The sequence below is a fragment of the Pseudozyma flocculosa genome (assembly GCF_000417875.1).
Source record: "Pseudozyma flocculosa PF-1 unplaced genomic scaffold scaffold00001, whole genome shotgun sequence".
NCBI classification, from domain to species: Eukaryota; Fungi; Basidiomycota; class Ustilaginomycetes; order Ustilaginales; family Ustilaginaceae; genus Pseudozyma; species Pseudozyma flocculosa.
The window spans coordinates 234,664-255,994 of record NW_006920869.1 but is presented as its reverse complement, the minus strand read 5'-3'; the positions used below and the strand labels follow the sequence as shown (position 1 = coordinate 255,994).

General features: G+C 63.5%; 8 protein-coding genes across 8 annotated transcripts; 5 read left to right on the top strand and 3 right to left on the bottom strand.

The window, feature by feature from the left end:
* Positions 1-219: 219 nt before the first annotated feature.
* On the top strand, positions 220-1,543 carry PFL1_00080 (uncharacterized protein; the record flags this gene model as incomplete). Its single annotated transcript, XM_007877577.1, has 3 exons — positions 220-774; positions 859-1,102; positions 1,188-1,543. The coding sequence occupies 3 exons, from the start codon at positions 220-222 to the stop codon at positions 1,541-1,543; spliced, it is 1,155 nt and encodes a 384-aa protein (XP_007875768.1).
* Positions 1,544-3,209: 1,666 nt separating this feature from the next.
* On the top strand, positions 3,210-4,754 carry PFL1_00079 (uncharacterized protein; the record flags this gene model as incomplete). Its single annotated transcript, XM_007877576.1, has 1 exon — positions 3,210-4,754. One exon carries the CDS (start codon positions 3,210-3,212, stop codon positions 4,752-4,754), a length of 1,545 nt encoding a protein of 514 aa, XP_007875767.1.
* A 1,200-nt stretch (positions 4,755-5,954) lies between these two features.
* PFL1_00078 (uncharacterized protein) lies at positions 5,955-7,018 on the top strand (the record flags this gene model as incomplete). Its single annotated transcript, XM_007877575.1, has 3 exons — positions 5,955-6,591; positions 6,715-6,808; positions 6,898-7,018. 3 exons carry the CDS (start codon positions 5,955-5,957, stop codon positions 7,016-7,018), a joined length of 852 nt encoding a protein of 283 aa, XP_007875766.1.
* Positions 7,019-7,385: 367 nt separating this feature from the next.
* Positions 7,386-9,389, top strand: PFL1_00077 (uncharacterized protein; the record flags this gene model as incomplete). The annotated part of the gene is made up of 3 exons (XM_007877574.1): positions 7,386-7,622; positions 7,745-9,256; positions 9,375-9,389. 3 exons carry the CDS (start codon positions 7,386-7,388, stop codon positions 9,387-9,389), a joined length of 1,764 nt encoding a protein of 587 aa, XP_007875765.1.
* Positions 9,390-11,073: 1,684 nt separating this feature from the next.
* On the bottom strand, positions 11,074-12,675 carry PFL1_00076 (uncharacterized protein; the record flags this gene model as incomplete). Its single annotated transcript, XM_007877573.1, has 1 exon — positions 11,074-12,675. The coding sequence occupies one exon, from the start codon at positions 12,673-12,675 to the stop codon at positions 11,074-11,076; it is 1,602 nt and encodes a 533-aa protein (XP_007875764.1).
* A 651-nt stretch (positions 12,676-13,326) lies between these two features.
* Positions 13,327-15,164, bottom strand: PFL1_00075 (uncharacterized protein; the record flags this gene model as incomplete). Its single annotated transcript, XM_007877572.1, has 2 exons — positions 13,327-14,733; positions 14,835-15,164. The coding sequence occupies 2 exons, from the start codon at positions 15,162-15,164 to the stop codon at positions 13,327-13,329; spliced, it is 1,737 nt and encodes a 578-aa protein (XP_007875763.1).
* A 286-nt stretch (positions 15,165-15,450) lies between these two features.
* PFL1_00074 (uncharacterized protein) lies at positions 15,451-16,036 on the top strand (the record flags this gene model as incomplete). The annotated part of the gene is made up of 3 exons (XM_007877571.1): positions 15,451-15,467; positions 15,572-15,708; positions 15,798-16,036. 3 exons carry the CDS (start codon positions 15,451-15,453, stop codon positions 16,034-16,036), a joined length of 393 nt encoding a protein of 130 aa, XP_007875762.1.
* Positions 16,037-16,136: 100 nt separating this feature from the next.
* On the bottom strand, positions 16,137-17,465 carry PFL1_00073 (uncharacterized protein; the record flags this gene model as incomplete). The annotated part of the gene is made up of 2 exons (XM_007877570.1): positions 16,137-17,056; positions 17,186-17,465. 2 exons carry the CDS (start codon positions 17,463-17,465, stop codon positions 16,137-16,139), a joined length of 1,200 nt encoding a protein of 399 aa, XP_007875761.1.
* Between the last annotated feature and the right edge of the window lie 3,866 nt (positions 17,466-21,331).

Below are 21,331 nucleotides of genomic sequence, written 5' to 3'. Positions count from 1 at the left end.
ACTGTAGCCCATTCGTCGTCGCCACGAACACCCTCGATCTTCGCTTTCGCCACAACGCCTCGAATCGCCCTCAGCTAGCATGGTATAGAACACCCGCTTCCGCCAGCTTCAAACTCCTCGCCTTGCCCTTACGTCGCCGTCCGACTCGAGCGCCTCTGCACGCGCTCTTGACCAGCACCAGGCTTCTCCCCTCGTCCTCCATCCGCTTCGCAGCCGACCATGTCGGTCGCCAATCCATCGACACCCGCCAAGTCTTTGGCGGCGGCGGGCGGCGAGAGCAAGGGCAAGGGCGGCGTCTCGCCCATCGCCACGCTCGCCTTCGGTGCGCTCTCGGGGGGTGCATCGTGCATCCTGCTGCAGCCTTTCGACCTGCTCAAGACGAGACTACAGCAGCTCGACGCATCCGAGTCTCGCAAGCCCCGTTCGGCGAGCTTAGCCCACCTGTCGCGCACGCAGAAGCTCAAGAATGTCACAGTCAACATCGTCGAAACGCAAGGGTGGCGGGGCCTGTGGCGAGGGACGGTGCCGACGGTCGTGCGCAACGTGCCCGGCGTCGCCCTCTACTTCTACTCGGTGTCCAGCCTGCGTGCCTTTGCGTCGACGCACCAGGTGCCCTTTGTCTCGGTGACCGGCTCCAACCTCGAAAGTGGCAGCGGCAGCACGAGCACCATGGCGAAGCTCTCGACGGTCGGCAACCTGGCGACGGGCGCCGTGGCGAGGGTCGCCGTCGGCTTCATCCTCAGCCCGGTGACGGTGGTCAAGGCCAGATTCGAGGTGAGCATGCTGCCGTTCGCCTGTATTGCCTTTCGTCGCTCCGCACTGCATCGCTGACCGTGCACGCCCCTCATGCGCTTCCAGTCGTCCAACTTTTCGCACACCGCCGAGTCGTCCCTGCGCTCGTCGCTGCGTGAGATCTACTCGCACGGCGGCTTCCGCGGCTTCTTCCAGGGGTTCACTGCCACGGCGTTGAGAGACGCACCGTACGCCGGGCTCTACCTGGCGCTGTATGAAGGGTGCAAGGTGGAGCTCGCAGCCCTCACAAGAAGCGCGGACGGGTCCGCAGGGTCCGGGACGGGCAGCTGGGGCGTCGTGACGGCGAGCGGTGAGTTACGCTAGCGTGCCAGCGGAAGGCGAGAGCCTCAGAGGCATTGTTTGCTGACCTGTTGCCTTTGTCCGTGCGCTCCCAGGTCTGGTGGCCGGTACGTTGGCGACTGTCCTGACGCATCCGTTCGACATCATCAAGACGAGGATGCAGACCACACCGCCGGAGCTGCTGGCCGAGATCAGCGGCAAGCCATTGGGACCCGGTCGGCCGCCACGGCCCTCTCTTGTCGCCATGACGCGGCATCTCTTGGCCACGTCCGGTCCTCGAGCGCTCCTCGATGGGTTAGGGCTGCGGTGCGCGAGAAAGGCAGCGAGCAGCGCCATCGGCTGGGGCATCTTTGAGGGCGGTCGGACGTGGTACCGCGAACGCGAGAACAGCAGATTGCTCTCGCAGCAGGCGACGGCCAAGTCGACCGAGGGCGTACAGGTGCAGGGATAGAGGTCCACTGTCGGGGTCCCGGAAAGAGTCTATCGCAAAGGACGAGACATCATCCACGTGGTGCCAAGGCATGGCACCATCACCACCGCTGCTCATCATCGTATACAATGCTCAAACGATGCTCAAACACTGTTCGTTGCAACGGGTGATGGTGGAAATAGTGTCGCTGGTGGTCGGCTCTACGTCGGCCGATCCGGCCTCGGCTTTCGGCTACGCGCGGCTTCGAGGCAGGCTGCGCGCGACGCTGCCCGTCCGCAGGCCCTCCCCCGCACCTCGTCGTCGACCGAGGCCGAGTCATGGCAGATGAAGGAGCCTCGAGCGATGACACAGCATCGTCCGTTGAGATGAGGTCGTGAAGGATCGAGCGACCGGTTCCGCAAGAGTCGGCTCCCCTGCGAGGTCGTCGACGCGATCCCGAACTCGGCGACTGTGATGCTTGAGCTTGAGCCGCCGTCGGGCATGCGTGCTGCACGTACGCCCACCACCTCATTCATACTCTTACTCTGTCTGGTCGCCGTCGCCATCGCCGGCGTCACCGTTGTCGTCGTCGTCCCTGCTCGCCGTTCACAGGGCGAGAATGAGATGCGATAGCGTCGGCCTCGGGATGGAGTAAAGACCGATGAACCGAAATTGCGGAGCGCAGCAAAGGCATGCAACGGGGCGAAAGCGGGCCAGCCCAGCTTCCGGCTATTTTGCCGACGCCGCGCCCGCCCAAAAATCCGAGGCGGCAGGTCTGGCAAGCACGAGAGGGGAAAAAAAAATTCAAAATTCCCAAAGCCCGAACCCAGAGCCAAGACCTAACCTGCAGTTGGCGTGGCCACGAGGAGCTGGCGAGCGGGGCCCGTCGGTCGTGAGGCGGCCGGAGACTTGCCGAGCGAGTCAGAGAAAGGCGGAAATCAGGGCGAGGAATGGGCGAACCCACCAGCATGCCTGGCCCGCTCCAACCCTCGGTGGCGACGCTCGCAGGTGGCCGGCTCGTTGTCACTGCGCTCCTCTTCGATCAATGAAGGCCAACAGAGTACGTACGTGCTGTGCAGTGGAGGTCACGGACCGCAGGTCGATGCGGCGCAGCGGCGAGGGAGTGGGATGGCTGCCTACAGAGGATGAAGTATCGGCTTTAGGTTATGGGTTTTTTGGGCGGCAGCCAGGCCACGGGAAGAAGCCGAGGCCGAAAGTGACGGAGGAGGCGACGGCGGCGGCGGCGGCGAGGCCCTTCGATGCTGGCTGGCCGACTCGTTTCCAGAGGTCTCCTCTCACCTTTCCGCCAGCTCAGCCACGACCTCAACCTCCATCCCCGCCAGCCATTGTTGTCGCCTGCCCCCCACACCACCACCTACCTCTTGCTCTGTCTGCACACACGCACGCATCGGACAGTCTTCGCCGACCTTCACTGCCTCCTTTCCACTCGTAAAAGCTTCACTTGCACTTGCACCGCTGGTATCTGCTCCGGAACACCCTGTCTCAGCTATCGATCTCGACGCCTCTCTCGACAGCAGCGCTCCGTTTCATCCCGTGGTCGAGACCTACCCGATCGATAAACTACAGCAGCCCTACAAGTAGCCGCGACCAAGAGGCGGCTTCCAGCTTCGTCTGCCCATCAAGCGGCCCTCGCTAGCTCAGCAGCCCAACCACACTCGTCACCAATCTTTACTCAGAACCCGCAGCCATGGCCCCCACGGCAGACGTCATCCCTCCCTCGATGGAGCAGTCCGTCCCCCTCTCGACCAAGCAGGCCGGAGGCAGCAACGGCGATGCCAGCACCACCCTGCAGGCCAAGAAGGTCAACCCGGCCCGCTTCCTCTCCGACGCCGTGGCGCTCCGGCCAGCCTCGGCCATCCGAGCCCTCTTCCCAGCCGAGATGATCCCCGGCATGCTCTCGCTCCTTGCCGGCAAGCCCGCACCTCAGACCTTCCCGCTCGCCAACATCAGTCTCACGCTCAAGCCCGAAGCCGAGTCCGGCTTCGACGCCGCCACGGGACAGCCTCAGAAGCTCGAGATCGAGGGCGAGGAGCTGGCAGAGGCGCTGCAGTATGGCGCCACCTCGGGCCCGGCAAGGCTCGTCAACTGGCTCACCGACATGCAGGTCCGCATGCACGGCAGGGAGCTCGTCAAGCCCGGCGACAAGCTCGACGGCGTCGCAGGGCGCTCGGCTTGGCGCGTCACGTCCGGCGTCGGAAGCCAGGACCTCCTCAACAAGGCCTTCGAGGCGCTCCTCAACCCCGGCGACGTCATCCTGTCCGACTCTCCCGTCTACACCGGTATCCTGCCGGCCCTCGTCATGCTTCGGGCCCGCGTCGTACCCGTGACGAGCGACTCGCAGGGCATGAGCGGCGACGCCCTCGTCGAGACCATGAAGAACTGGGACACGGCGCCAGCGACCAAGGGCCTGCCCCGCCCCAAGTGCCTGTACACGACGCCCACCGGTGCCAACCCGGCTGGCACCACGGCGTCCGACGAGCGCAAGCGCCAGATCCTCGCCGTCGCACGCGAGTACGACTTTGTCATCCTCGAGGACGACCCGTACTACTACATCAACTTCGAGGGGCTCGGCCAGGACCCCGTCACCCGCCAGCGCTCGCGAAGCTACTGGTCGCTCGAGGAGGAGGGCAGGGACGTGCACGGCACCGGCCGGGTGCTGCGCTTCGAGTCGTTCTCCAAGATTCTCGCCGCCGGCCTGCGTCTCGGCTTCGCCACGGGCCCCGTCGAGCTGCTCGACGCCATCGACGCCAACACGGCTGTCAGCAACCTGCAGCCTTCGGGCGTGTCGAGCGTCGTGGCCTACAAGATCCTCAGCTTCTGGGGCGTCGACGGCTTCCTGCGCCACGCCGACAACGTCGCCGCCTACTACGAGCGCAAGCGGGACAACTTCGAGGCAAAGGCCAAGGCCGTGCTGGGCGCGTCGGGCGTCGCCTCGTGGGTCCGACCCGTGGCAGGCATGTTCCTCTGGATCAAGCTCAACCTGCCCCCGACCTCGGACCGTGAGGGCGACGAGGGTGACTCGTTTGCCCTCATCAGCGACAAGGCCAAGGCAGCGGGCGTGCTGGCCGTGCCCGGCATGGCCTTCCTCCCCGACGGCCGCCAGACGTGCTACGTGCGCACCAGCTTCAGTGTCATCCGCGAAGAGGACGTCGAGGAGGCCTTTGTCCGGCTCCGCAACGTCGTGCTCGACGCTTGGAAGGAGGCCGGCAAGGAGATGCCCCGGCTGCAGTAGCCGCAGCTATGTCACCTAGTCAGCCTTTTTGACCTGCTCCTTGCACCGCTAATCTGATGCACACCGTCTTTCCATCACCGTTGCGCACATCGACTGTGGATCTGCGAACGCTTGTTGCTTGTTGCTTGTTGCTTTTGCTGTTGCAGCTGTGCTCGACAACCTTGTCTGCAGCTTGCTGCAGCAAGACGGGACCAGAGCTGTTAGTTGTGCAGCAGTTGAGAGGCGGTCATGCTCGCTTGGCCTCATGTGCAGAGGGTGTCTTGCAGCTCCAAGTCAAACAATGTTCAAGAACATCACTTGGTAGTTGCTGTTGCCTGAAGAGGATGTGCTACTTTACATCCTTGTTGTTGATGTTGAGTCCAGAGAGGAGGGTGAAATTGAGCTGCTCGCTCCAGCTGAGCACATTGTGCTCAACCAGGGGGTCCAGGGGTGAGGAGGGAAGGGGTGTCGGACTCGTAGTACTCAGCGACCTTTGTAAGCACCGACTGTGGAACCGGGAAAAAGTTGCCCTTCCCTACCTCCAGCCCCCACTCAAGCAGTACCAGCATCTCTCCTCCAAGCCACCTCGCACCTCCCCTCCACTGGTTGAAATACCAGGATTCTACGAGGATGTTCTGAGCTGCACTGTTGTGCTGGGTCAAGCTGTTGGGGATCGGCATCGAAAAGCCGTGGCTCATGGGGAGGCTGTGCAGCCGGTGCGCCACTCTCGACTGCAACAGGACCTGCCCCTGCTTGGCCTGGAAATGCAAAACAATGGGCTTGTCATGCAGGTGCCTTCAGGAAGTGCCATGAGCTCTATGAGAATCAACATTCTTGCTTGTGTTGCTGCTCTGCAGGAACTACATCAGTTGCAGTGATGCTTGATAGTGCATGACAACCTGGCTGCGTGTCAGACCGTGCCAAAAATTTAATAACTTGATGTTGCCAAGTTCAACACAAGCTGCAGTCTTTAGTCTGTTCCAATGGAAGCTGCCCGGGCAGCATCGACGCGGGATTCGGGTCTGGCATCCGAACCGGCAAGCAGCTTGTGCCTTCCGGCTTCCTTTCACGCCAAGTGGCCGGCGGGGAGGGCCCGACGCTGTGTGTGCCCCGCAATCCGGGGTGCAACCGTACTTAAGGCATTGGCTTCCGCTCGTTGGCTGCCATCTCAGCCTGTCCATCACCTTGCGCCGTCCTCGATCTACCGCACAACGTATCACCATGTCGTTCCCTAAACCCTACACCGGCTTTGCCTCGCCCAAGTACCACAAGCTGGAGCTGGCGGCAGAGGGCGTGCTGCACATGGCCTTCAACCGGCCCCCGGTCAATGCCTTTATCGACCCCAAGTGGCAGGAGACGCAGGCGATCCTCAAGCACGTCCGGGACGACGGCGACGTCAACGTCATTGTCCTCTCCGGTGAAGGCAGGGCGTTCACCGCGGGACTTGACCTGCTCAACGCCAGTCTGTCGGATGTCATGGCGGCCCAGCCCGACGCGGCGCGCAAGGCGGTGCTGATGCGACGCCACCTGGCCGACTTCCAAGAGGCCATCAGCTGGTTTGAGCATGTCGAGAAGCCCGTCATCGCCGCCGCACACGGCGTCGCCTTTGGATTGGCCGTCGACATCATGTCGGCGTGCGACATCCGATACGCCGCAAAGGGGACCAGGTTCAGCATCAAGGAGGTCGATGCGGGCCTCGCCGCCGACATCGGCACTCTGCAGCGCTTCCCCAAGATTGTCGGCAACGACTCAATCGCCAGGGAGCTCGCCCTGACCGCGAGAGAATTCGACGCCGACGAGGCATTGAGGATTGGCTTCCTCGGCCGGATCGTCGACGGCGGCCGGGAGGAGGTGGTCGGTGAGTCGTCGTCGTCGTCGTCGTCGTCGTCGTCGTCGTCGTCGTCGCAAAGACTGGTACGTGGGTCCTGGACTGACCGAGCTGACGTCGCGAGTCCTTCCTCTGGCTTCTCTCCCGTTTCAGCCGCTGCGATCAAGACGGCTAGTGACATCGCTGCCAAGGCGCCGGTGGCGGTGCGGGCCACCAAGATCTTTATGCTGCACGGCCGCGACCACAGGTGCGTCGAAAAGCTGACTGTAACGTCCTGCGTCTCCGTAGAGCTACTGGCTGACGTTGCTCTATCGCCTGTCTTTCATCGGTCCGCAGCGTCGAGGAGGGGCTGCGGTACACGCAGGCGCTCAACTCGGGCCTTCTGCAGTCCGACGATCTGCCAGTTGCCATGCTGGCGGTGATGCAGAAGCAGAAGCCCCAATTCGCCAAGCTCTGAGGCGCCGTGAATCCCGTAATGCCTTCGCGCTTGTCGCAGAGTGTTCAGCCTGGATTGCGAATGCCATGCCATGAGTGGTCCTTGATGTCGTTTGCTCGAAGTGAGAGCGGGAGCGGCCTGGCCTGCGCGGTCCAACGAGGTGACCCTCAGCCTGCTCCACTTTTTCTTTTCGCGGACCTGTGAGGAAAGGCCTTCGCGTGCGGGTGCGTGCATGCAGGTTGGGCGGGGGCCTCGTGTCACTTCAGAAGCTGGATCCGCGTCTTTCTCTCCTTCCACCATCACTCTCACGTTCCGACCCGCTCACTCCGCTTCGTTCCAGCTCACTCCGATCCGCCGCTGAAGCGACGGACGCAACCTTTTGCCAAAGATGGGCGACTCTGGCTACCGGGGCATCTCGGCCGACCAGGACTCGCGCTTCAAGAACAAGGATGCCGCGCTGCTAAAGACGCTCAAGTTCCCCTCCAACTTTGACAAAAAGGTCGACATGAAAAAGGTCGAGCTCAGCGTCATGAAGCCCTGGATGGCCAACAAGGTGACCGAGCTACTCGGGTTCGAGGACGACGTCGTCCTCGAGTACGTGGCGGGCATGCTCGAAGAGGAAAGGGTGAGTACGCTCGCACCGCTATCGCTTGCGCAGTCCCCGCTGTCGATCGTGGCCAGGTCCAATAGCGGCTGCGACTGACACCGGTATCGATGCTTTCGCGCCATATACACGCACCTGTGCAGTTCCCCGACCCCAAAAAGATGCAGATCTCCCTCACCGGCTTCCTCGAGTCGCAGACCGCACCCTTCCTCAAGGAACTCTGGACGCTGCTGCTTTCGGCCCAGGAGTCGCCCGGCGGCATCCCGGCCATTTTTGTCGAACAGAAGAAGGAGGAGATGCGCAAAAAGAGGGAGGAGGACGAGAGGATGCTTCGTCAGGTCAGGGAGCGGCAGGAGATCAGCCAGTGGCAGGGAGGTCGAGGCCCCGCCCAGCCTCCCGCTCCCACCGCTGGCGGTGGCACACGCAGCAGAGCATCGAGATGGGACCGAGGCGGCGCTGACCCAGTGCCTGTGCCCGTGCCGGGACAGCTCGAGCAACGAGGCTTCGACCGAGGCCGGGGTCAGGCGCAAGCGCAGGGGCCTCGGGTGTTCAAGGACAAGAGCGGCAACGTCACCGAGCGCGTCCAGGACACGGGCTGGGGCGCGCGAGCGAGGACGCCGGCCGCAGCAACGCCAAGCGCGAGCGACGGGCTACCTCATCCGAACGAATCACGCTCTCTGCCGCCACCACCTCCTCCAGCGGCTGCGCAGGAGTCAGGCTCCGGACACGCCCCCGGCTCCCGCCGTGATGAGCGAGACGGCAGAGGCCGCGACGCATACGACGATGGCAGGGCGGGGTACGACCGAAACGAACGAGCTCGCGACGACTACCGCGACCGCGATCGCGATCGCAGATCGCCTCCACCCGCCTCATCATCGCGGTACGGCTACGACCGCTACGATCGGCACGAGCGCAGGGACGACCCCTGGCGAGGCAGTTACGAGCGGGACGATCGCAGACAAGCAGCCGACCGCTACCGAGACGACTACCGCTACCGCGTCGACGACCGATACCGAAAAGACGACGTCAGCCGCAGCGACCGCCGTTACCGCGAAGACGTTCGAGAGCCGGATCGCAGCCGAAGCAGCAGGTACAGCAGGCGATCGCCCGACATCCGAAGCCCGAGTCGCAGTCGCAGCAGGAGCCGAAGCCGAAGCCGGGACAGAAGGCCGTCGAGGCCCGAGAGGAGCCGCAAAGAGACTCGCGGTCCACCCTCGGATCGATCAGTCACGCCAGACTATTCGAGGAACAAACGACCGCGCCGAGACACTCGAGATTACGACGACGATCGGGATGCCAGAGGTTCGGCGAGGTCGTCGAAGCGCTACGATCGCGATGATCGCGAGCGGGGCAGGGCCCGGAGCGCAAGCAGGAGCAGAAGCCGGGACAGGAACAGGAGCCCATCGAGGAGCAGGAGCCCAAGCAGCGACAGGAGCCCGGAGAGGAGATACCGCAGGAGCGCGGACACGTCGGTGAGGAGGCCCCGTGACGATGTCGGCGACGCCAGTCCCCGTGCGGAGAAGCCCACCCGCGGCAGGCCGAGGAGGAGCAAGTGGGACGACAGCGACGACGAGGGCCCGTCGGAGCGCGCAAGGCAGGTCGACGACGAGGCCGCTCGAGAGCAAGCGCTGCGCGAAAAGCTGCTTCGTGCGAAGGTAAGTTGGCCCGACTCGCCGACGCAACCACCTGCGGTCGAAGAGCCCAGACGAACCTGAACCTTGACGCCATCCGTTCTCGCCTCCGTGCTCGCACTCGCCCCTCTGCAACACACAGCAGGCTCAGGCTTGAGCGACCGCCCCATCCCTTTGTTCGACTAGCATCACGTTTCGCCGACCCACTCGAGGACATAGGCGGAGTGAAACACAGCCGGCGTGAAGACCGGCGTCACCGCACCCCCTTTCCCGGTCTTCTCTCCGTTGTCTGCCACCTCGACCGGCTGTCTCTCCACGACACGCCAGGGCCACCACATCACGCCCGGCTCCGAATTCGGCGCAACATCGCTGGCAAGCCCTGTCGACTTTGCGCGGACCGGGACGACGTCTCTCCACCGCTCCGCCGAATAGCTCAAGCAGTACCACCTTGTCCCTGCTTCGCCTGTACCGCCCGCGTGCTGCCGTGACACGGCCGCCATGTGCAACGACAGGAGGTGGACGGGCGACAGTGTCAATCGCCGTGTCCCCGAACCCCCCGCATCCTCCTCGGCGCTCAGCAAAAGATCCAATACGAGCGGGCAGAGCGTCGCCTGAGCCCGCTCGAAATCGAAATGATATGTCGTGACCACATCATCCGATGCCCGCCTCCTCCCCGTTCCGGTCTCGACCACTTTTTGACTCGTTTCGACCTCCGCCGCCGGACGAGATGGATGGAGGACGAAGCAAAGGTCCGGTCCGGTTGAGATGGAGTCTGTCGTCGACTTGTCGAGTATGACGTCGAATCCCTGCGCTTCCTCCCGCTCGCCGTTGGACCTTGATGATCCGAGGAAGAGCAGGGACCGCACGTCGGACCAGGAGAGTAGGTCGACGGTGCGGTAGAACATCCCGGTCCTCCCCGCATCGGATCTCTGTGCGAGTCCGACGGCAGATGGTGCGAAGTCGACGTTGACGATCTCGAAGGGCATCGATGGTGCTGGTGAAGAGGAGAGGAGGTCGTGGAGCTGGGCCGAGAGGGTCGAAGATCCTATCCCGATGTGCAGGACTCTCTGGGGCCGCGTGATCGGAGCGCTCGCGGACGGCACAGCTGCCGTATCTTCGAGCTGCGATGATACCTGTGCTGACGTCCGGGTTCCAGCCCGTTGCTGCGAGAGATGCCGGGCAGCGGGGACGACGAGGCAATCGCCGTTTGCCAGCCACTCGAATCCGCGACCGTGGTTCTCCCTCGCATCGTTGGCTGTGAACCGTGTCTGCCAGTAGCTCTGCAGACTATAGTCTGGTCCCCCCACCATCCTGCATCGGCTTCGAGTACGGCTGCCGCTTCTGCTCGTAGAGTGAGGAGGGAAGAGGGCTTCGTGGCCGGCGGTGGTGAGAGGTGGTCGAGAGATGGTCTGCGCGGAAGAGAGGTGGAAGAAGCAGGTCAGGTCGGCTTGGCTTGCAGCCTGCAACCTTTTTCTGGTTGGGCCCTCGACTTTCAGGGTCCAGCAACGCGCGTGGCCGCCGGCTGGTGGGTGACCTCGGCAAGTGGAGCCCACCCCCACTGTCCACACCCGGCACCGAGGTCCATGGCAGCTGCCCTTTGAGAATTGAAATCTTGCGTCTCGATTCAGACATCCGAGAGCTACATCCCGGGATCACCGTCTACGGCTGTAGCATGTAGGATGCGTCGAAGCAAGAGGCAGAACAAGAAAGAAAGTTTCGAACGGGTCGGGAGAGGGAGGGATAGGCTGCGAGGGAGGGGAGGTGCGGGCGGAGGACCAGCCATACCAGCAAACCCCGTGCGCGGCGGAGCTCTGCTTCTCTTGCTTGACTTCACCAGTCGGTCAGTTCTTCGAACCGCTCCCTCCGTCACCTCCTGATCCGCTCCCTCCGCCACCTCCTGATCCGCTCCCTCCGCCAGTTCCCGAACCGGATCCGCAGCTCTGAATCTGGGGGAGGCCGGATCCGCAAGCGTTCTTGGTGACGATGCTGGGCTGTCGGCCGCCCTCCTTGGTCAGATGGACATCCTCAAACACCATGTTCTGCATGGGCGCAGCGGGCGACCCATTGAGAAAGATGACGGGACGGGTGGTGCTGTCGCCGGTGCCGTCCCAGTCCTTGAGGGTAAAGTCTCGGATGACGAGCGTGCTCGCTTTGTTCGACGCATCGGGCGTGTCCATCGATCCGCCCTGCCAGAAGGGGTCGATGGCGATGGGCTTGGCGACGTTCTTGAGCGTGACGTTCTCCATGGTCACGTTGCGGATCACGCCCGAGGCGCTGGGGTAGCTCTTGACGTACAGGCCCGCCTTGGCGTTGATGAGGCGGATGTCGGATGCGTGGATGTTGGAGATGTCAAAGACGCCGTTCTTTCCCGCGGTGCCGATGCCGATGCCGTAACCCTGTTGGATGGTAATGTTGCGCACCTCGACGTTCGAGGAGGGGGTTTTCATCACGACCGAGTCGTCGCCGTTGGTGATGTCGAGGTTGTAGATCTGGCAGTTGGCGCACTGCACGTCGATGGCGTCCGTGGAGCCCATGTATGGCGGCGGCGAGGTGAAAAGCATGTCGTGCACCTTCATGCCGCTCGACACGGAGAGGCCCAGGAAGAACATGGGAGCATCATCGAGGTGGATACCCGTGATCTCGCTGTCCTTGCACCTGTAGAAGTTGATCAGGTTGGGTCGGTTGAGCGAAAGGCCCTTGGCGCGCCAGTTGACGCCGCCACCGACAAACTTGCCCGACCCGGTGACCAGGATGCGTTGGCAGCCCAAGAATTGGATCATGGGACCGATGCCAAGGCTCTCGTCGTGCGGCAGGGTGACAACGCCGTCCCACTGCACCACAAAGTCGTTTCCGCCGCGGAGCACAACGTGGCTGCGGAGGATCCAGTCGCCCTGTGGGATTGCCAGGACAGTGTTGGCTCCGTTGCCGTTCGGGAGGACGCACTGCGAGAAGGCCGCCTGGAGCGCCGGCCCGATGTCGGCATTCGAGTTGGCGCCATGGTCGGCAATGCTGCAGATCTTCTTGCCGGCGGTCGAGGGCGAGGTCGAGCTCGAAGTCGAAGCCGAGGTCGAGGACTGGTCAGAAGAAGCGCCATTCTTGACCTTCTTGGTCTTGCCACCCATCTGAGACCCCGCATCGCCGGGCTGGGTACTAGCTGCTGTGCCATCAGACGAGGTCGATCCGGGCTGACCGCCGTTATCGGCTCCGGTGGAGAGATCGCGCCGGTGCAAGCCGCCGGAAGACCTGACCTTCCGGATGCGATCATGGTGGTTGAGAGCCTGGCATCCGTCCGGGAAGATGACGAGTACGACGCAGAGGAGCACGACCAGCGTGCTGAAGCAGAGTGAGAACCTCATCATCAAGACGGGGTAGCGAGGGGGCTGAGCAGAATTCGTTCGGGGAAGCGAGAAAGGCGGATGGGCTGAGAGAAGCTCGTCGAACATGGCGGGAGCGCTGCCGCTTTATACTTCCGCTCGCTCTGAATGTTGATAGGAACTCTTGTCCCTGGCACAGCTCGCACGTCTGTTCCCTGGCTGCGATCTGGAGTGGGCTCGCTTGCTGTGAAGGTGAATTCCTTCCGGGAAGGGCGAGTGAGCGGCTGACACGATGCGAGTGCAACCCCTGTGTTGTCGGGCTGACCGTCGACGAGGTGCACGAGTGGGGGTGTTGCCTCTGCGGTTGCGGTTGCGGTTGCGGTTGCGCGTTGCGTCACTAAGCGCCTGCGGAGACGAGGCTCAGCCATATCATGGGCCGTCGCCGCGTGGCACAACTCCACGGCGCGGCAAAGCGACCGTGGTGGGTGATTTGCGGCTCACCTGCCGCCAAACGCGCTGCGGCCGGTGAACGGCGTTGGACTGGGAGTTGTTTCAGGTCTCCACGACAGCACCGACTAGGTGGGGGTCGGCCGTCGTGTAGGCCCGCGGGTCGCACGAGGGGCAGGAACGTCGACGCCGCACATTGCCGTGGCCTTGGATATTTGGCCTCGGATCGATCAAAGGACGACGTGCAACGAGTGTCACCACCCTGGCATCCTGTGACCGTCGTCTGGCACCGCGTTGTGGGAAACTTGCTGCAAGCAGAGCAGTCACCCGCTTTTAGGCCCCGGAGCCTTGGTTGCCATGTCCGTAACTCTGCAGAAAGCTGCTGAGGTCAAGGCCCCCACCCGAACCGTCGCCTTCGCCGCCGCCCGATCCCGCCAGACTGGAGAAGTCGAAGCTGCTCAAGTCTATGCCGCCCAGACCGTTGTCAGGAGCTCCGTCGCCACCCATCGGGAAACCTGCGTCTCCAGGATCACCGCCGCCGGTTGCTCCGCCGGACCCCGTCGTGCCAGCGTTGAAGCTGCTCATGTCGATACCCATCATGCCGCCCAACGAGGACAGGTCGAGTCCGCCCATACCGCCGCTTGCGCCCGCACCGCCCGAGCTCGAGGTAAAGGCCGACATATCCGGCAGGTTCGACATGTCGATGCCGAGCGAGGAGAGATCCATACCGCCAAAGCTGCCGGATCCAGCGGTCGTGCCGGCTTGACCAGTCGTTGCCGCGCTTGGGTCTGTCGCGGCAGGAGCAGCGGTGGCAGCTAGCGGCGCAGAGTCGCCGTCCTTGCTCTCCGCATCGCCCACGGTGCTCTGGTGGTCGCCGTCGCCAAAGAGGTCGGAACCTGGATCATCGTCGGCTTCTGTGCCTTTTGTCGAGCTCGCAGGGTCCGCCACAGAGGGTGCCGTCGAAGTGGACGGGTGAGCAAGATTCTTGAGGGCAGGGCTGTCATCGCCGGTGAGGTCAATCGCGCCCGTGGGAGCTGCCGTAGCAGTGGCAGGCAGACTGGCGCTGCTTGATGGTTGTGGCTGCGGCTGCGGCTGAGGCTGCGGCGGTGGCTGTGGTGGCTCGCTGCTCTCTCCACTTTTGGGCACAAAGGCAAGCGGAACATCGTCCTCATCGTCGCTGTCGATGACGATGGCGTTGGAAGAATCGGCTCCTCCACTCGGTGCCGCGGTCGAGCCTGAAAGAGCAGCGGTCGTTGCGGTCGTTGGCGGCACTGACGACGGAGCCGGCTCCGCCGCCGTATCCACGGCTGGCTGATCAGCTTCACCGGGAAGAGACCTGGGTGGAAGCGGCGGCGTGCTAATCGACTGGTCCATGTCCACGTCCGCTGTCTCAGACTTCGGTGCTGCATCGCCGACATTTGGTGCGAGGTCGGTTGTCGGTGAGGCGGCGGTGGTCGGTCCCTGCGATGCTGGCGCCGATGACTTGTTTGGTCCTGCTTGGACGTCCGGTTTCTTTTCTTCGGTCTCAGTCGAACGCTGTCGTTGTTGCTGCAGCTGTTGTTGCTGTTGCTGCTGCTGCTGCTGCTGCTGCTGCTGCTGCTGCTGCTGCTGCTGCTGCTGCTGCCTCTCCTGGTCTGCTTTGACAGCGGCAGCCGCAGCTTCCGCGGCTCTCTGTGCCTCCTCGGCCTCGCGCTTGGTCGCTTTCTCCAGCTCGATCTCGAGCGAAGCTTGAGCGTGTAGCTGATTGAGCGGGAACAAAGACCGCAAAAGGGATGACACGGCGCTCAACAACCTAGTCTCGATCCCATGAGGTTTAACGCCGAATCTCAAGAGGGACGTACCAGATAATCTCTTAGTCCGCGCACGAGCGCGAGGTATCGGGCACACTCGGCGCCGAGGGGCTCGAGGCTGGTGGCTGCTTCGTCTGCGCCAGAAGGCAAAGCTGCGCCGGGGTTCCCGGCCTGGTTCATCTTGATGAGCTGCGTGCGCGAGCGCAGCGCATAGGCGGTCTGGAGAACAATCTCGCGCAGGGAGGCCTGGATGGCGAGCACGCGGTCGTGCGCCTGCCTCACTGGAGCGTTTGAGCGGGCGCCATTACCGAGCGAGGGCCCCGCAGCCGATGCGGCGGATACAGAAGCCCCGCCTGGTTGCAGGGTCGTTTGAACGGCCATAGCGTTGCCGGTGTTGCGAACGGTGGTGATGGTGGTGGCAGCGGTGGTGGTGGTGATCTCGCCTCCGACCAAGTGGAGAAGCCGCCTCGCCCTGTTTGTCGTCCCTGAGCGGGGTCGGGGTCCGGTCCCGCGTTCCGAGAAGAAAGAGGGGCAGGCCGGCCAGAGAGGTGCCACGTCCCCGCCGCTCTCCACCTTGGCACTCGTCCACCATTGTCCCTCCCTCGGAACTCCCGACACAACCGGAGCTCGTCGCAGACATCGCCACGGAACACAGCCAAGCAACACCATGGGAAACTGGATCGTGTGAGTGAGGCAGCCTTGAGGGCCGTCGGAACCATGCCCGATCTCCAAGCACAGGCGAGCTGATCGCCTTCTGCCTGCTCTGTCCCGCTGTCGATCGACCACAGCATCCCATCGGTCCTCGTACCGCTCATCCTGCTCGGCGCGGTGGCAAGCCGCTTCCTCAAGGCAAAGGACGGCAGATCCGGCTTCAACCAGAAGTACGATCCGAAGACGGGCATCGGCAGGGGCGCACCAGGCTTCCGTGAGTGTGACCCGGCTGGACCCGTCGCCTATCTCACCAGTGGGCCATCGACTGCTTGCTGAACCTTGGTGCATTTCCGAAACCAACAGAGACGGGCGTCAAACGCCTAGCGGTCACCCCCGAGATCGCAGCGCGGCTGCGGGCCGGCGAGAACGTCAGCCAGGAAGAGATTGAGGCTTCGATTGCCAAGGCCCAGGCCGCCCAGAAGTCTTCAACGTCATCGTCTTCGGTCAAGGTCAACCCCAACGTCGACAACGACTGGCTGCCAGCCGGACACGGCCAAAGCCCTCGAGCCGCAAGCAAGAAGTCCAAGAGGGGCGGCGCGTGATGACGCCGCCGCCGAGCTCGAGGCCCCCATATCGGAAGGCACCCGAAGGACTTCCGCGATAATCAATCTGATATTCCACTCGTTGCCACGATAGGCGCTGCTACATCTTTGACCTGATCAGTCCTTCGGGCTTGTCGGGCCCGTCGACCGCCCCTCTGCGGTACAGCTCGATGCGCCGGTCTCCCCCGCCGATGCCGAGCTCGGCGAGAATGTCGTCGGTGTGCTCGCCGGGCGTGAGGAGCATCTCGGCTCCCTGATCTTCCCACTCGCCGCCGGCGCTTCCGCTTGGGTTCCTGCCCGGGGTCCTGCTGAGCTTCGGAGCGACGCCCGGCACCACCGGGTTGCCGCTCTCGACATTGTCCGGGTTGGCGCCGGGAATGACGCCGTCGAGGGCCGCCTCGTCCCGCGACAGCACGGGCGCGACGCATGCGTCGGTCCGCAGGAAGAAGCGCTCCCAATCCTTCCGTGGAAGCTGAGCGAAACAGGCGGCAAAGTAGCGCTGCATCTGCGGCCACTCGTTGCGGTCAAACTGCGTCTTGACGCTCGGGTGCTGCGTACCAGCGGGCGCGGACGGAAGGGCCTTTTTGAGCACGTCGAGGAAGACCTTGTAGAAGTGGGGTTCGATGGCGCCCACGCTCATCCACCCGCCGTCCTGGCACTTGTAGACGCCGTACCAAGGCGCGCCGCCGTCGAGGATGTTGCGGCCGCGCGTCGCGTCGGTGCCGTCGTTGAGCATGGCGCCGTACTGCGGGTGAGAGAGGTAGCTGGTGAGCAGCAGGAAGGTCGAGGCGTAGCGCGCCCCCGTCACCATGTCGGCCTCGACCACCTGGCCCCGTCCGGACCTGGACCGCTCGATGAGCGCAAACAGGATCCCGAGCAAGCAGATCATTGATCCTCCCGCAAAGTCGCCCAGGATGTTGGAGGGCGGCTCAGGCGCGTCGCCAGCCTTGCCCAGCATCGACAGGACGCCGCTCAGCGCGATGTAGTTGATGTCGTGGCCGGCCATGTTGGCGTACGGGCCTGAGCGCGCAGAGGCGGCCGATCCAAAAAGGTTGACATGCTCCGGCCGTCAGCTCAGATCTCTCTGCATCGGCAGGCGCTGGCTTGCGGCGCTCAGCACTCCGTGGTAGCGCCATGCGTCCAACTCACCGACTCTCTGGAAGCCAGTCAGGCGTGCCAGGACGAGGCCGCGCTGGATGTCCTTCTCAAGGTCCTGCGGGCCCAGCCCGAGCCTCTCGAGCACACCTGGTCGGAAGGGGTCGATGACGACGTCGGCCGTGGCGATCAGCTGCTTGAGCAGGTCGAGTCCGTCCGGGTCCTTTGGCGACACCGCAATCGACCGTTTGCCGCGGCAGAGGCTGTCGGGATTCAGCGTGGCATTTGTCTTGTCGATCCGGATCACGTCGGCGCCAAAGTCGGCCAGCACCATTCCGACAAAAGGCCCAGGAGCCAGGCCGGAGAATTCAACCACCCGAATCCCCTCGAGGGGCAGGCCTTGGCCCGTCGGTGGTCGCGGCGGAAGTCCCCCGCCCCCTCCTGGTCCTCCAAGGCCTCCCGGGATGGACATGGCGGCAGTAGCAGCAAAGGGCAGGGCAAGGCTAGGCTCGACGTTGGTTGATGGGGCCTGGATCGAGCGTCGTTCCCGTCCGTTGTGCGTGCAGAGGTCTAACGGCGTATGGTGGTGGGTGTCTGGGAAGTAACACGGACGCCTCCCCCGCAAACCGTCCCTCATGCCATCGTCAACGCAAGCCTTGCTTGGCCCCTGCGCCCAATTCGGCCGCTGCCCCTGCCTTTGCGAGGTCGCAACCCGAGGCGCGGGGGTGGAGGCCAAGCCCGCAACCGCTTTCACCGCGCGCCGGATTACCGGTACCCGCCCAGCCAAGGCCCTCCCGCTCGAAAAAGAAAAAGAAAAAGGAGCAAAACTTTTCCCGGCCGGGGAATCGAACCCCGATCTGAACAGTACCGCCGCCGCGAGGCTGCCGGTGAGAGTGTCCTATACTGACCATTGTACTAACCAGGATCGACTATTCTTCGCCTTCATGACGGTGGCGAGCAAAGTTGTCTACATAAAGCCAAAAATGTATTTAAGAGCGGACAGGCCGAGCCTGTCGTGGGAAAAAGGGTTTATGAGATCCGATTGTGTGAGAGCAAGCCGGCGCTTGGCGAGTGAGACATGGTAACGAGCGAGGGGGTTGTCTAGACCCGGCCGGTCTGATACCCTGCCTGCTGCCTCTTTCCTTGGCGACCTCCCTAGCTGATGGCCCTCGACGAGGGTAGGCCGGCTCAGCTCAGCTGGGGATCAGACAGGCTCAGATGCGATTCGGATGTGCGCTCGGCCGTCCGATCGGCTCAAGCGGTCTTGGGTCTGGCCAAGAGGCAGCGTCCATCGGATCCTCGGTCCAGGGCCGGGTGGCGGGACAGCCATGCCTCCTCTCGAGCCTGACCTATATTTGACTGCGCTCACCTCGATCTTAGCTTGACTCTGGTGGCTCTGGCATGCGATAGCGATAACGCTGGTCCCCCCCCACGCTGACGCCACCGCGAGACCCCCAAGGAGATGGGGCGAGCAGGCGGGATGGAAGGAAAAGGGGGCCTGCCAAGAGGCTATCTCTGCTTCCCGCTGCCACCGCCACAGGGCACCGAAGCAGGTCGACTATTCTGGGACAGGCACGCCGCCGCTGCGCGGACGGAAAGCAAGTCTAGGGCGATCAGGTGCCATGAAACCCCCTTGGGCGCATCCAGCGCAGCAGCAGCCGTTGCGGCATCAGCTACTGTAGCAGCCTGGCACGTTCTGCAGAGCGAGGTGCCTCACTTGGGGGCTTGGTGGCGGGCTCCGAGCCGTTCTCTCTGCTGGCCAGCTGGCTGAATGGGTGTCATGCCCGCAAAGCTTGCACAGCTTGCATCGCAGCACAGCGCATCGCATCGTTGCAGGGGCGAGGGCTGCCGCACGTACCGACGCTGCTCACACGCGCTCGCCCTGGCTTTGCTGCGGCGGGGCCATCCAGCGAGGAGGCAAACCGGGCGGCGAGGCTTGCTTGCTTCTCTTGCTTGTTACTCGGCACCGGCCCTTTGGAACCCCGCCCGCGACCTTTGCACATCGTCGGGGTCAGACACCTGCGCTAATCTTAGCTCATCCCGACGATGTGCGAGCCAGGCCAGGCAGGGCGGCCTGCGCGCGTAGGCTTCGGGTCGCCCCATCTGCAACCACCTACGGACGGTCGGTGTGCTTGTGCGATGCCGTGCGCCGGGATCTGAACGCGCGACAGGCAGGCAGCCAGCTGTGTCGACAAGCAGTCCCTTGCTTGCGCCAAGGGCCAGGCCCGAGCCTCCAAGGACGGCACGGTGCGTCGAGCCAAGTCGAGACGGCCGGCGGTGTGTTTGGTCCGTCGCCAAGTCTACGTACTTTCGATGCCCGTGCGTTCGGGTTCATGCCAGCTCCTCCTGCTAGGCGAAGCCGGTCTCTCGTGTTTTAAGCTCTGCCTGGCTCTCGTGCCTGTCTGCTCCGTCCCGCCTGGTCGTCTCGTCCACCGGCATCTGCTTATTGCTGGCTGACGGCTAGCAGCTGGCGGCTGACCTTGCGTGAGCATCAGGCTAAGCTTGTCAGCTTCCAAGAAGTGTAGGTAGCAGCGGCCTGCCGGTGCCTCTATACGTTTTCGCGAGCAAGAGCATGCAAACAGCCGGTGTTCGGGACGTGGCGATGCGGTACGCACGGTGGTACCAAACGGTATGGCGATGCGCGGTTACGGAACGCACACCCACAGGCAGGCTGCCAGCCAGCCAGCCAGCCAGCCACACAGCAGCGGTACCGTGGTACCACAAAAGGGGCAAAGTACCCGACGCAGCGTACCTGTAGGAGCCAGACGGCGCGCCTGGCTCGGCATGCTGCCGCTGGTTGGCAGGCAGGGGACAGGGGCGCCAGCAAAAGCAAGCAGCAAGGCAGCTGTATGCGGAGTCGGAGTTTGGTTCGGGAAGAACGCTGCCTCTTGAGCCGAAAGGGCTAGGCCCACGCCCGTCGACCTCCTGGGCCTGGGGGCCCACCACGGCAGGCCAGGGCGATAACGCCTTCTCCCCACGGCTAGGCACTCCCCTGATCTGTTGCGAGATAAGCCGCGCGGCGGGCCGAAGGCGAAGCATGCATGCCTGCCTGCTGGGTTCGCTCGGCCCAGCCTCGAGTTTGGCGTTCCGTTGCGCTGCGTTGGGACCGGCGCGGGTGGGTCGATTATGTCGTCGGCCCCGCTCCAGACCCGACCGCCGAACCTGATCCATCTGCCTGCCTGCGCTCCAGGTTCCGAACCGGCGAGCAGCAGCAGCAGCAGCAGCAGCAGCAGCAGCAGCAGCAGCAGCAGCAGCAGCAAAGTAGCCGTCACCTAGCTCTCCTTCCTGTCGGGAGCCGGTCGTGTTGAGAGCGCGCGAGCAAATGAACGAGACGAGCAAGGAAACGAGGCCGGGCCAGACCAGCAGGTCGCCTTCGACGTGGCTTGCTCGAGGCCAGGTGGTTGCCAGCTTTCACCTTTCTCTCTCCTCTCTGTGTCTCGCAACCTGGCCTCGTACTTCCGATTCCGCCCTCGACCACGACCACGACTGACGAGCCATCTTGCCTGACGGTCGACCTCGTCGACAGGGGCTCGCCTCAGCATTCACGCTGCTTCTCTCGTCCCCTCTCGCAGCACCTTGCCGGCGCTCTTTGAATCGCCACGCTGCACAGCCTTTCGTCGACAAGACCCCACAGCACACCATCAGCATCGAGGAGAAGAGAGGCAGAGCAGCGCGCACGTAGCATGTACACGATCCGGATCGATGCGGGTAAGTGACGACGATGCAGGGAGTCAGCTGCTTGCTTGCCTGCTGGCCGTCCCTTCTCTCCGCCGCCGTCGTTCCTGGGTCTCGCAGCGTTCCTGACCTTCGAACCACCTCTCTGCCGACTCGTCTTCTTGTCTTCGTCGACCTGGACCTTTGGACCCTGCCACCGTTGCCTTTCCAGCACAAAGAACGACCTTGACCAGCTCTTCAGGCCCGTCCGTGCCTCGACGTCCAGTGACCATCCGGCTCCAGCATCGCCTCTCCGAGGTTCCATTCTCCTTCGTCCCTGATCCTGCGCTTTGCGACTCACCGTCTCTCCTCGAGCATGGTCGCACTTCGCTCCCCCTATCCGTCTCCTCCATAGCGTCAACCTTTCGACTGAACCGCCACGAACACGCCAGTAGCGAGCCCCATACCGTCACCATCAGCGACAGCAGCACATACACGAAGCCTTACGTCCCCTGATACGTGTCCCATCAACACTAGCGACGCCGC